This window comes from Loxodonta africana, chromosome 1 (assembly GCF_030014295.1).
Source record: "Loxodonta africana isolate mLoxAfr1 chromosome 1, mLoxAfr1.hap2, whole genome shotgun sequence".
In the NCBI taxonomy this organism is placed as follows: Eukaryota; Metazoa; Chordata; class Mammalia; order Proboscidea; family Elephantidae; genus Loxodonta; species Loxodonta africana.
In genome coordinates, this window is record NC_087342.1 from 41,301,457 (window position 1) to 41,315,915 (window position 14,459).

At 39.5% G+C, this 14,459-nt stretch overlaps 1 protein-coding gene across 1 annotated transcript in view; it reads right to left on the reverse strand.

The window, feature by feature from the left end:
• The window catches only part of MYLK4 (myosin light chain kinase family member 4), a 135,307-nt gene extending 124,039 nt beyond the window's left edge, over positions 1-11,268 (reverse strand). The window contains exon 1 of the mRNA XM_064279812.1: positions 10,774-11,268. Coding sequence (XP_064135882.1) covers positions 10,774-11,007 — 234 coding nt within the window. The 5' untranslated portion in view covers positions 11,008-11,268. The remainder of the gene's footprint in view (positions 1-10,773) is intronic.
• Positions 11,269-14,459: the final 3,191 nt, after the last annotated feature.

Sequence of the window (14,459 nt, forward strand, 5' to 3'; positions counted from 1 at the left end):
CAAGAAACTAGGACACAGTAAGCAAACATAAAATAAATTAATACAGTAACTTATAGATGGCTCAGAGACAACAGTCAATATCAAATCACATAAAGAAACAGACCATTATTGCTTCAACAAGCTCCCAAAACAAAGAATCAAGGAATCTTCTGGATGGAGAGATATTCCTGGAATTACCAGAGGTAGAATTCTGAAGATTAATATCCAGCACTCCTCAAGACACCAAGAAGAAGATCAGACAAAAAACAGAACAAGCCAAGGAACACACACATGAAGCAGTCGGGGAAATTAAGAAGGCTATTCAAGGGTATAATGACAAATCTGATAGGCTGCAATCAGACAGCAATCAGAAATTCAGAAGATTAACAATAAAATTTCAGAATTAGATAACTCAATAGAAAGTCAAAGGAGCAGAATTGAGGAAATGGAAATCCAAATTACTGAGATTGAAGATAAAACACTTGGCATTAATATCCCCCCAGTAACGTCAAGTCGATTCCAACTCATAGCGACCCTATAGGACAGAGTAGAACTGCCCCATAGAGTTTCCAAGGCACTAATATATTTGAAGAAAAATTAGATACAATAATTTTAAAAAATGAAGAAACCCTAAGAATCATGTGGGAGTCTATTAAGAGAAATAGCTCATAAGTGATTGGAGTACCAGAACAGGGAGGGAGTACAGAAAATACAGAGAATTGTTGAAGATTTGTTTACAGAAAACTTCCCTGATATCGTGAAAGATGAGAAGATACCTATCTAAGATGATCATCAAAACCCACACAACGCAGATTCCAAAAGAAAGTCACCAAGGCATATAATCAAACTTGCCAAAACCAAAAATAAAGAAAGAATTTTAAGAGTGGGTACGGATCAGTCTCTGGAGAAGGACATCACGCTTGGGAAAGTACAGAGTCAGCAGAAAAGAGGAAGACCCTCAACAAGGTGGATTGACACAGTGGCTGCAACAATGAGCTCAAGCATAACAACGATTGTAAGGATGGCGCAGGACCAGGCAGTGTTTCATTTTGTTGTGCATAGGGTCACTATGAGTTGGAACCAACTCAACGGCACCTAACAACAGCAGGGATAAACGAAAAGTCACCTACAAAGGAGAGTCAATAAGAATAAGCTCAGACTACTCAGCAGAAGGCAAGAAGGCAATGGGATGACATATTTAAAGCCTTGAAGGAAAAAAAAAATTGCAAGCCAAGAATCATGTATCCAGCAAAGCTGTCTCTCAAATGTGAAGGCAAAATTAGGACATTTCCAGACAAACGAAAACTACAAGAAATACTAAAGGGAGCCCTCTGGTTAAAAAATCAATAGCATCAGATAACAATCCAAGACTAGAACACAGGACAGAACAACCAGATATCAACCCAGATAGGAAAATCACAAAAATAAATCAAGATTAAAAAAAAAAAAAAACACTCAAAACAGGGAAACAGCAATGTCATGTAAAAGTTGACAACATTAAATCAATAAAGAGGGACTAAAAAATGTAGTCATAGATCTTTCATATGAAGAGGAAGTCAAGGCGATATAAAGAGATAAAGTTTGGTTTAAACTTAGAAAAATAGGGGTAAATATTAAGGTAATCACAAAGGAGACTAACAATCTTACACATCAAAATAAAAGAAAAACATAAAGACTCAGCAAAAACAAAAACAACAACAACAACAAAAATATATAAAGAAAAACTACTCAGCACAAAAAATTAAGTGGAAAAATGAAACTGCCAACAACATACAAAAAAGACATTCAAATGACAGCACAAAACTCATACCTATCCATAATTACACTGAACGTAAATGGACTAAATGCACCAATAAAGAGACAGCGGGTGGTAGGATGGATTAAAAAAACACAATCCTTCTGTATGCTGCCTACAAGAGACACACTTTAGACTTAGAGACACAAACAAACTAAAACTGAAAGAATGGAAAGAAATATATCAAGCAAACAGCAACCAAAAAAGAGCAAGAGTGGCAATATGAATTTCTAACAAAATAGACTTTAAAGTAAAATCCACCACAAAGGATTAGAAAGGACAATATATAATGATTAAAGGGTCAATATACCAGGAGAATATAACCATATTAAATATTTACACACCAAATGACAGGGCTTCAAGATACATAAAACAAATTCTAACACCATTGAAAAGAGAGATAGACAGCTCCACAATAATAGTAAGAGACTTCAACACACCACTTTCAGTGAAGGACAGAACATCCAGAAAGAAGCTCAATAAAGCCACGGAAGATCTAAATGCCACAATCAACCATCTTGACCTTATAGGCATATACAGAGCATTCCATCCAATGGCAGCCAAGTATACTTTCTTTTCCAACGCACATGGAACGTTCTCCAGAATAGACCACGTATTAGGTCATAAAGCAAGTCTTAACAGAATCCAAAACATCAAAATATTGCAAAGCATCTTCTCTGACCATAAAGCCATAAAAATAGAAATCAGTAACAGAAAAAGCAGGGACAAGAAATCAAACTCATGGAAAATGAGCAACACCTTGCTCAAAAACTAATGGTTTATAGAACAAATTAAGGGTAGAATACAGAAATGAGAAAGAAAACACTTCCTATCGGAACCTTTGGGACACAGTGAAAGCAGTGCTCAGGGGTCTATTTATAGCAATAAATGCACACATCCAAAAAGAAAAAAAAAAGACAAAAGGGCTAAAATCAAAGAACTATCCTACAACTTGAACAAATAGAAAGAGAGGAACAAAAGAAACCCTCAGACACCAGAAGAAAGCAAATAATAAAAATTAGAGCAGGAGTAAATGAAATAGAGAACAGAAAAACAATTGAAAGAGTAAAAAGTCCAAAAGCTGATTCTTTGAAAAGATCAACAAAATTGAAAAACCATTTGCCAAACTGACAGAAGAGAAATAAGAGAGGAAGAAAATAAACTGAATAAGAAATGAGATGGATGATACCACAATGGACACAATTGCAATTAAAAGAATCATAACAAAATACTATGAAAAATCACACTCCAACAAATTTGAAAACCTAGAGGAAATGGAAAATTCTAGAAACACACTACCTACCTAAACTAACTCAAACCCAGGTAGAAAAACTAAATAAACCTATAACAAACAAAGAGATCGAAGAAGTCATTAAAAAAAAAAATCCCAACAGGAAGAAAACCCATGGCCCTGATGGCTTCACTAGAGAATTCTACCCAATTTTCAGAGAAGAGATAACAACAGTACTATTAAAAGCATTTCAGAGCATAGAAAATGATGAAATACTCCCGAACTCATTTTATGAAACCAGCATAACCCTGATACCAAAACCAGGTAAAGACACCAAAAAAAAAAAGAAAGAAAATTACAGAACTATATCCCTCATGAAATTTGACACAAAAATCTAATGAAATTCTAGCCAATAGAATTCAACAACATATCAAAAAAAATAATTCACCATGGCCAAGTGGGATCCATACCACGTATGCAATGATGGTTGAACATTAGAAAAACAATACAATCCATCATATAAATAAAACAAAAGACAAGAATCACATAATCTTACCAATTGATGCAGAAAAGGCATTTGACAAAGTCCAACACCTATTCATGATAAAAACTCTCAGCAAAATAGGGATAGAAGAGAAATTCCTCAACATGATAAAGGGCGTTTATACAAAGCCAACTGTCAGCATCTTCCTAAATGGAGAGAGTCTGAAAGTATTCCCTTGAGAATGGGAACCAGACAAGGATGCCCTTTATCACCACTCTTATTCAACATTGTGCTGGAGGTCCTAGCCAGAGCAATTAGGCTAGATAAAGAAATAAAGGGCATCCAGATTGGCAAGGAAGAAGTAAAAGTATCTCCATTTGCAGATGACATGATCTTATACACAGAAAACCCTAAAGAATCCTCAAGAAAACTACTGAAACTAATACAAGAGTTCAGCAGAGTATCAGGATACAAAAATCAGTTGGATTCCTCCACACCAACAAAAAGAACATCGAGGAGGAAATCACCATATCAATATCATTTACAATAGCCCCCCAAGAAGATAAAATACTTAGGAATAAATCTAACCAGAAAGGTAAAAGACCTATACAAAGAAACTACAAGATGCTACACAAGAAACAAAAAGAGACCTATGTAAGTGGAAGAACATACCTTGCTCCTGAATCGGGCGACTCAACATTGTAAAAATGTCTATTCTACCCAAAGCAATCTATAGATACAATGCAATCCAGATCCAAATTCCAACAACATTTTTTAATGAGATAGAGAAACAAACCACCAACTTCATATGGAAGGGAAAGAGGACCCAGATAAGTAAGGCATTACTGAAAAAGAACGAAGTGGGAGGCCTCATACTACCTGATTTTAGAACCTATTATACACATAGACCAATGGAACAGAATTGAGAATCCAGACATAAATCCATTCACATATGAACAGCTGATGTTTGACAAAGGCCCAAAATCTGTTAAATGGGGAAAAGATAGTCTCTTTAACAAATGGTGCTGGCATAACTAGATATCCGTCTGCAAAAAAATGAAACAAGACCCATACATCACACCATGCAAAAAACTAACTCAAAATGGACCAAAGACCTGATATAAAATCTATAACGATATAAACCATGGAAGAAAAAAGAAGGACAACTCTAGGAGGCCTAATACATGGCATAAACAGTATATGAAACATTACTAACAATGCATAAACACCAAAAGAGAAATTAGATAACTAGGAGTTCCTAAAAATCAAACACTTCTGCTCATCCAAAGACTACACCAAAAGAGTAAAAAGATTACCTACAGACTGAGAAAAAGTTTTTGGCTATGACATTTCTGATCAGCGCCTGATCTCTAAAATCCACATGCAAAAACTCAACAACAAAAAGACAAACAACCTAATTTAAAAAATGGGCAAAGGATATGAACAGGCACTTCACCAAAGATAACATTCAGGCAGCTAACAGATACATGAGGAAATGCTCATGATCATTAGCCACTGGAGAAATGCAAATTCAAACTGCAATGAGATACTATCTCACCCCAACAAGCCTGGCATTAATCCAAAAAACACAAAGTAATAATTGTTGGAGAGGTTGTGGAGAGACTGGAACACTTATACACTGCTGGTGGGAATGTACAACCACTTTGGAAATTGATTTGGCACTTCTTTTTTTAAAAAAAAGCTAGAAATAGAAGTACCATACAATCCAGCAATCCCACCCCTTGGAATATATCCTAGAGAAATAAGAGCCCTCACATGAACAGATATATGCACACGCATGTTCATTGCAGCACTGTTTACAATAGCAAAAAGATGGAAGCAACCAAGGTGCCCATCAACGGACGAATGGATAAATTATGGTATATTCACATAATGGAATACTACACAACGATTAAGAACAATGATGAATCTGTGAAATATCTCATAACATGGAGGAATATGGAAGGCATTATGCTGAGTGAAATTACTCAGCTGCATAAGAACAAATATCGTACGAGACCATTATTATAAGAACTCAAGACAAAGTTCAAACACAGAAGAAAATACTCTTTGTGGTTACAAGGGTGGAGTGGAAGGGAGAGGGGTATTCATTCACTAATTAGATAGTAGACAAACTATTTTAGGTGAAGGGAAAGACACACAATACAGGGGAGGTCAGCACAACTGGACTAAACCAAAAGCAAAGAAGTTTTCTGAGTACAATCAAACACTTTGAAGACCAGAGTAGCCAGGACAGGGGTCTGGGAACCATGATTTCAGGGGACATCTAGGTCAGTTGGCATAACAAAATGTGTTAAGAAAATGTTCTGCATCCTGCTTTGGTGAGTGGTGCTTGGGGTCTTAAACGCTAGCAAGCAGCCATTTAAGATGCATCAATTGATCTCATCCCACCTGGAGCAAAGGAGAATGAAGAACACCAAAGACACAAGGTAAAGATGAGCCCAAGAGACAGAAAGGGCCACATAAACCAGAGACTACACCAACCTGAGACTGGAAGAACCACCGATGACTGCCCTGACAGGAATGCAACAGAGAATCTCCGATGGAGTAGGAAAACAGTGGGATGCAGACCTCAAATTCTTGTAAAAAGACCAGACTTAATGGTCTGACTGAGACTAGAGGGACCCTGGAGGTCATGGTCCCTGGACCCTCTGTTAGCCCAAGACTGGAACCATTCCCGAAGCCAACTCTTCAGACAGGGATTGAACTGAACTATAAGACAGAAAATGGTACTGGTGAGGAGTGAGCTTCTTAGCTCAAGTAGACACATGAGACTATGTGGGAAGCTCCTGTCTGGATGCAAAAAGAGGAGGCAGATGGGGACACGAGGTTGTTGAATGGACACAGGGAATGCAGGGTGGAGAGGAGGAGTGTGCTGTCTCATTAGGGGGAAAGCAGCTAGGAATACATAGCTACATAGCAAGGTATGTAAGTTTTTGTTTGAGAAACTGACTTAATTTGTAAACTTTCACTTAAAGCACAATAAATAAAAAATTAAAAATAGATTAAAAAATTACTGATTCCAGCCCTTAGCCAGAATCCAAATCAGTAGAGGAGGATCTGGTAACCTGCATGTCTTACCTGTCACGTGATCTGTGGCATGTTGTTGCTGTTGTTAGGTGCTGTCAAGTCAGTTCCAACTCATAGCAACCCAATGTGCAACAGAACGAAACACTGCCTGGTGCTGTGCCATCCTCACAATTGTTTATGTTTGAGCCCATTGTTGCAGCTACTGTGTCAATCCATCTCATTGAGGGTCTTCCTCTTTTTCGCTGACCCTCTATTTTACCAAGCATGATGTCCTTCTCCAGGGACTGATCCCTCCTGATAACATGCCCTAAGTATGTGAGACAAACTTTGAGAGCACTCGGGTTATATTTCTTCCAAGATCGACTTGTTCATTCTTCTGGCAGACCCTGGTATATTCATATTCTTTGCCAACACAATAATTTAAAGGCATCAGTTCTTCGGTCCTCCTTATTCATTGTCCAGCTTTCGCATGCATATGAGGCGATTGAAAACACCATAGCTTGGGTCAAGCACACCTTAGTCTTCAAAGTGACACCTTTGCGTTTTAAAATTTTAAAGAGGTCTTTTGCAGCAGATTTGCTCAATGCAACACATGATTTGATTTCCTGACTGTTGTGGCATACAGACCATCATTTAACTAAAAATCAAATTTCCAGTGCAATTACCTGAGTACCCCCCAAAAGGTGGTCCCTGGGCAGGGAGGATGTTGGAAGCAGACCACCAGTTCTTTAAACAGTGGGCATGGATAACATTGTTACAACTTTTAAAACCTGAATTAAAAAATACCTTCCCAAACAAACAAACATAGCCAGCAACATTTAAGGAGGAGAGTGAGGGAGGGCATAGTCCATCCCAGTTTCCCCTGGCACTAGTGTTCAGAGCTGCGTATATAAATTTACACAATTTATACATTTGAGGAGCCCCTGGGTGGTGCAAACAGTTAACACACTCAGCAACTAACCAAAATGTTGGTCCTTTGAGTCTACCCGAAGTTGCCTAGGAAGAAAGGCCTGGCAATCTACTTCCAAAAGTCACCCACTGAAAACCCTATGCAGCACATATGGGGTCATCGTGAGTGGAATGCGATTAGGGAGACTGGTTTTTATACATTTAAGGGAAGTTTTCAGCAACAAGTAGTGGAGACACCCCCTTGCTCCCTGTCAACTGACTTCCTAAGCTCTGCAATAACAGGGCCTGAGGGTCCCAGAAGGGGTGGCCTGCGTCCTCAGCTGCATTTCCTCCTCATTCTGAGGATCTCTAGACTCAGAGTCTCACCTGCTGCCTTCTGTAGCTTTTCCCACTCTGCAGTGAAGTACTTACTTGGGAGGCTCCAACAGAAACATCGTTCTAGTCAGGACAGGAATCCATAATCCTGTCTGTTTTTCTTCCCCTTTCTACTTCAGTGTCCCTACTGAACCCAGCAAAGATGATGGTTTAGGTGTGCGTAATCTACATGGGGACAGGCCATATCTCTTTCCTGGGTGGGACTAAGGTTTCCAGGTGGCTAGGACCTCCTGTCCAGGATGCTGAGCCTCCTCCCTGCTTGGGAAATGGAGCGGTTCCCCACTGCAACTGCTGGATTTGTTTCCAAATGCTCACCCTCTTAAAAGTCTTCCACATCCTTTGGTTTCGTTCTCTGAGAGGCAATCTTGACACCAGAGCAGGACGCGGTTTTAATAGAGCAGCTGTGTAAGTTACCATATAAATCTGGCCATTTGGGGAGTGAAAGGGGCCAACCCGAACATTCGTGCTGGGGTGACAAGCACAGACCAGGCTGGCTGGGGGCCTCCTGTGTGTGTGAGCTTAGGGCCTAAACACCATACTAGCCCAGAGGTGTTTTTTCCTTCAATATGGATTTTTTTAGACACTGTCATTTTTAATAAAAGTCACTTAATTTTTCCTTTCATTTAAGTTGAGGTTGAAACTAATCCAGACTATGAGAGGGTGCTTAAAACAATGTTTGTCCCAAATAGTGAGACATTGAATTCCTGGTTTATCATGTGAAAAGCTACAAAGCCTGTACCGGAGCATAAACTAAAAGCACAGTAATTAGCATCAAGGTTTGGTAATTTTCTATGGTAAATCTTATCTCATGAGAGTTTCCTGGCTTTTAGAGTGGAGGTCTAAGCACCACTCTTTATTATTCTAACACTGTCCAAAGCCTTATGAAGGGTTAACCAAAGTCCTGGGTGCAGGGTACCATTTTACCAGGCAGCTGACTTTTCGTGTTACCATTCTTATAATTATCTTTATTGTTTGATAATGACTATCACGAACTCACAGGGAAGCATACAGCTCCAGTGGGACCTTGGGACTTCAGGCCAGGCCATTTTAGAAACCAGTGCCAAAGGGTAATGCCTCTTTATGTTCACAATGGCACAGACATAATTCACTATTAGCTTATTTTTTTATATAAAATTCTCAAAGTCCACAAGACAGACATGTTCATACATGTAAGTCAGTCTTCTGTGTCCAGCTTTTTGCTGTCTAGGTTTGTTTGAGCTTCCTCAGTCACGTGCCTTGTCTGTGTGTTTGCTACACCGACTCATGGCAATCCCACGTGTGCGGAGTAGAGCTACTCCACAGTGTTTTCAAGGCTGTGACTTTTCAGAAGCAGATCACCAGGCTGTCTTCTGAGGCACCTCTGGGTAGGTTTAAACCTCCGATCTTTCTGCTAGTAGTTGAGCTGTTAACCATTTGCACTACCCAGGGTCTGTCCTCTCTTCTGTTAACTAGAGCTTGATAGATCTTTTCAGTCACTTAAAGAGATCTATCCATCCAATAAACGTCATTGGTGTTTCATGGATGCATGGTGAGTAACAGGGGCCTGGCCTGGAGGAGCATTCTTCTGGGAAAGATGTAATGGATTGAATTGTGTCCCCCAAAAATATGTGTCAACTTGGTTAGGCCATCTGTGATTGTCCTCCATTTTGTGATCTTCCTGTGTGTTATATAAATCATAATCTCTTCCTGTGGTTAAAAAGGGTTAAGGTGGGATGTAACACCCTTACCAGGTCACATCCCTGATCCAGTGTAAAGGGAGTCTCCCAGGGGTGTGGCCTGTACCACCTTTTATCTCTAAAGGTAAAAGAGGGAAGCAAGCAGAGAGTTGGGGACCTCATACCACCAAGAAAGAAGCACCGGCAGCAGAGTACATTCTTTGGACCTGCGGTTCCTGCAAGGAAAGCTTCCAGTCCGGGGGAAGACTGACGAGAAGGACCTTCTTCCAGAGCCAACAGAGAGAGAAAACCTTCCCCTGGAGCTGACACCCTGAATTGGGACTTGTAGTCTAACATGCTGTGAGAAAATAAATTTCTCTTTGTTAAAGCCATCCACTTTCTGTTATAGCAGCACTAGATGACTAAGGAAAGGTGTAAACACATTCAGAACGATGGCATGTGCTAGAATGAAGGCTCGGACGAAAGGCTGTGAGGCCTCCGCTGAGCAAGGAACTTCATACGTGTGGATTGATAAGTGAGAATGGACTAAGCCAAGGCAGGGGAGGGATCGGTGATAGTGATGATGAGGGCTAGCACTTACTGAATGGTTACTATGGTGACACTTATGGTGCTGCTTTATACACTTCATCACACTTATTGTGCACACCAACACTGTGAGATAGGGGCTACTATAATCCCACTACTCAAACAAGGCCACCAAGGCTGAGGTTAGTAACTTGGCAAAGTTCAGGCCACTGGAATGTACTCAGGCCCATGCTCCACACACATGAGGATGTGGGGTTCACGCAGCACAGCCTTGTATAGCACGCTCGCCCCTTGTCTGAGCACAGCTGCCCAGTCAGCAGCCCTGCCACCTGCCTTCCATGAACTCACGATCTTGCAGAAATTAGAAGCTTCTTCAGCAGCAAAGTTGTGCCCCTCACAGTACTCTGAATGTCAAGCCCAAATCCATCACTTTAAGTGATTCTTCTTAAATGCGTGTTACCAAAAGTTTGCTTTCGTATGTTCTGAACCAGAAAACACAACATGGAGTAGGCTGCAGGTAGAGATGGACCCTGACAACCCTCTTAACTACTGACCAAAGCTCAAATGGACAGTTTACACAAATTACTTCCAGGGAAACACAATGGAAATTCTATTCGTAAACTTTCCTTAATTCCAGACACGAGTGACAAGACAGAATTTGAAAAGGGCCTAATAAATGGCTGCAAGATATCAGAAAAGACAGTGTAGAACTAACACTTCTTAGGGGACAAAATCAGCAGATAGTTACCTCATCCTTTCCGGACCTTGAATCCTGTTCATAAGAATTTTCTTCCAAATAACGTTTCACTTTCTCTACCTTTTCCATACACTGAAAAAAGGCCATTTCCCCCAGCCGGGCGCTGCTGTAGCAGGTGTTGATTTCCTCCAGCCTGTTGACCGTTAGCACAGTGGTGGGCAGCTCGGTTAGGGTACTGTCTGGAGTGTGGTTTCCGTCTGCCTCAGACTCCGATCTGTAAATCATGATGCAATCATGACTTTTCAGTGCCCCATTTTGTAGGCTGTCAAGAAGGGAAACAAAGAAAGTACTGGTCACTTATTTAATACTTGACTCTTTCGGAAAATTACCAATATGAATTTCGAAGTCTCTTCTATTTAAGCTGGAGAGAGAACCTAAAATTAGGAAGAGAGATACTAATATTAATGTCCAGTTTCAAACGCTGGAACTTAGAAAGGAAAACATTTTTTGTTTGTTTTTCACATTTCTCTACAAAAGCAAACAGCAAGAAGCAAGCTTGAGTTTCATTCAGTGACTAAATATGTCCTCATTATTTAAAACAAGATCTACATCTAGTAGCCAGCTTAAATATAGAATCTACAGTTTTTTCAGTTTGCTCGGAGTCATAGGTGTCGGTCCTGTCCTGCAGAGGGGCTGTGAATGGCCTTCTGTGCCACTGGCAGGCCCCATGGTGGAAGGCTTTCTGCAGAAGGATTTTCTCACACTTCCCCTCCTGGGAATCATCTCCACCAAATGATGCCATCTCCAGAACTCTTCTCTGCCTATACTTTAAAACAGTTGGTGTGTATTTTAAGAAAGAAATTTGTTTCCTTACAGACTTCTCACATTGAGAAGGTACCCAGATACTTCTAGGCATTTTCATTAAAGGCTACGGGGTTCAGAGTCCTGGGTTTTCCTTGAAATACTTCTCTCACAAATTAAATAATACACATAGCACATGACACTGCTCTTTGGCTAGAGACATTTGTGCATGCATCAACACGTCATTAGATCCCACAGGGAAAGGGAGAAAGAGGGAGATGGGGAGGGAGAGACTGAGATTAGGATACATGCTGTGTTCTTACGGCTGAATCCTGAGGCCCCCTGCTGGAGAACTTCTAAAAATTACTTCTTACTGCTGTTTCTCAGCTTAAAAATCATCTGTGATGATCTCCAGAACGCTTTCATTGCCTTAACTCATATAATACAAGAATACTCTTGCATTCCAAAGTATTTAAAATGTAATGCTCCACAAAATTCTACTTAGCCATATAAAAAAAAAAAATAAAGAGCTTATATTCAAACAAATCCAAACTTAAAAATTATTAATCAGAGCTCTATAGATACATTATAGACCATTATTAGCAATCTTTGAAATTGTCCTGCAAAATAATCATTATTAAAACAAGGAAACAGATGCATGGCTATCTCTAAGGCAAACTATGAATAAAATACAGTATTTAATGCAGATGGTGCTCAAATTTAATCAGGAAGCCACATGAAAATTACCATATTAAAATAAAAGCTTTTATCTAAGATATAATAACAAAAATAAACCCTACCTGAAGGTTAGTACAACTTATTATTAAGGCAACATGGAGAGGATGAAAAGGAGATTTGAGAGGTTGTACCAATTTAAAAAAAAAAAAGGGTAATTACCTTGTATAGGATGACATCATAGCACTTGGCCAGTCCAGGTGTAGAGTGTAAGTCCCACAGATAAAAGGAAACCTTGCAGAATTCAAACTGACTGTGGAATTCTCTGGTGAAAGCCTTTACTGTCAGCAGACATGTCCCACTGTGAAAGGAAGTATCCTCTGTCTCAAATGCCACTTTCAGCCCCTGTTTAAACTAATATGGTCCTTGAGCTCATATTGCTCAGCTGTTCCTTCTTAGTCAGATGAAGAAGAACATTAATTTTAGACACTTGGCTTTTCAAGGCCAATGGCTCCATTTCAGAGGTCAGGTAAGGAGAGGATGAGCTGGGGACAGGATGAAATACCACTTCACCTTTCCCTCTCACCCAGGTGACAGTCATATCAGAATTACAAAGCTGGGTTTGTCTTTGGCGGTCTCAAGCCCAGCCTCCTCTGCCTTTCAAATGAATGACAAGAGTTTGCCCTCTCTGGCAGCCTTGTGGGTGTGGGGCCTTCACAGTCAACTTTGTTCACTCACCTTACACTTTGAGCATATCCAGTTGGGCTGTCAGAGATCTTCCGAAAGCATTTAGACAACTTATGTTTTAGCTTTTGCAATCCTGAAAGGCACCTGCTGACTGCTGATAGCTCCAGTGGGTACAGCATCCACATAGGTGGAAAGAATAGGGATGAATTTTCATAAACTCCCCTCACTACAGACTATCCTACAACTCTCAAGCTCCTTTCTTGGGAGCCTTTGCCAGTCCTGCACACCCCACCACCAACCCCAGCCTCTAGTGGGGCACTCTTGCTTTAAAAAAAGAGTTATTTTTAATTCAGAGCAATGTATTCTATTCAAAGTAAAAACAGATTTTTCAATACCTTAAGTAGTATATAAAAAATTACAGCAAAATCTTAAAAAACAGAATTTTTGGTATTTTTCCAGGCTTAGAGAACTTTGTTCTTCAGGAAAAACAACTAATAAGTTTAAATTATCTGGCAAAATTATGGAAAGGCTGAACTGATTTGAGGTTACCAGTTGTTCCTGGTGCAATTAAATTGTGAAAAACTACCGATAAGATGACAAATCTGCTCCCCCAACCCCAGGCCCAAGCGAACCAGAGACTAACAGACTGCTCCTTTGTTTTCTTTAAAAAAAAAAAAAAAAAACTTGTTATTTTAGAGTAGTTTTAGATTTACAGAAAAGGTGCAAAATTAGTACAGAAAGTTCCCAAATACCCGGCACCAGTTTTCCCTATTTTTAACATCTTACATTTGTAATGGCATGCTTGTCACAATTAATGAACCTGATACTTTGTTCAGATTTTATTACTTTTTACCTAATAACCTTTTTCCCTTCCAGAATCTCATCAGAATTCCTCATTACATTTAAAGCCAATAGGATTCGTGGTGGACTGGGTATGAGGTGTGAAAGAAAGAAGGGAGAGAAGGATGACTTCAGAAATGCTTTCCTGGACACTTCAAGGACGAAGCTGACATTAACTGAGGTGGAGAAGGCCTTGGTGGAAGCAAATTTTGGGGAAAAGGTCAGGAGCTCAGTTTTTCACAAGCCCATTAGACTTATTCTGCTTGGAGATAGAATACTTGGAGCTACGAAGATAGTAATGTTACAAAATGTCCAGACTTACCACCCAGTTTGATATTAGACCCTTAAATTTTCCAATTGGAAGTTAATTTTGTATAATAAAAGTTAAAGAGAGTGTTAAAAAATAGGTAAAATATGAATGGGATCATATAAAAATTGACCTCTTTCAGAAATATTACATGTTTTAGTTTATTGCATCTGTTTAATGGTTATTGCTTCTGTAATGGTTGCACAAATGGTTCATCTAATTATATCCTTCCATTAATTCTTGTAAAATGAAAACATATGCCACTGAGTAAATGTATTGTTTGGAAAATGTGTGTCGTTCAGTGGAAACAAAGTTCATTATGCAACTGCTACTCATAAATAAATTCATAAATAAATTTCCAAAGCTCATATATGACTTTCATGTCATTTTTGTTAAAGTTTTTTCTGCCCCCTTCCCCAGTCTTAGT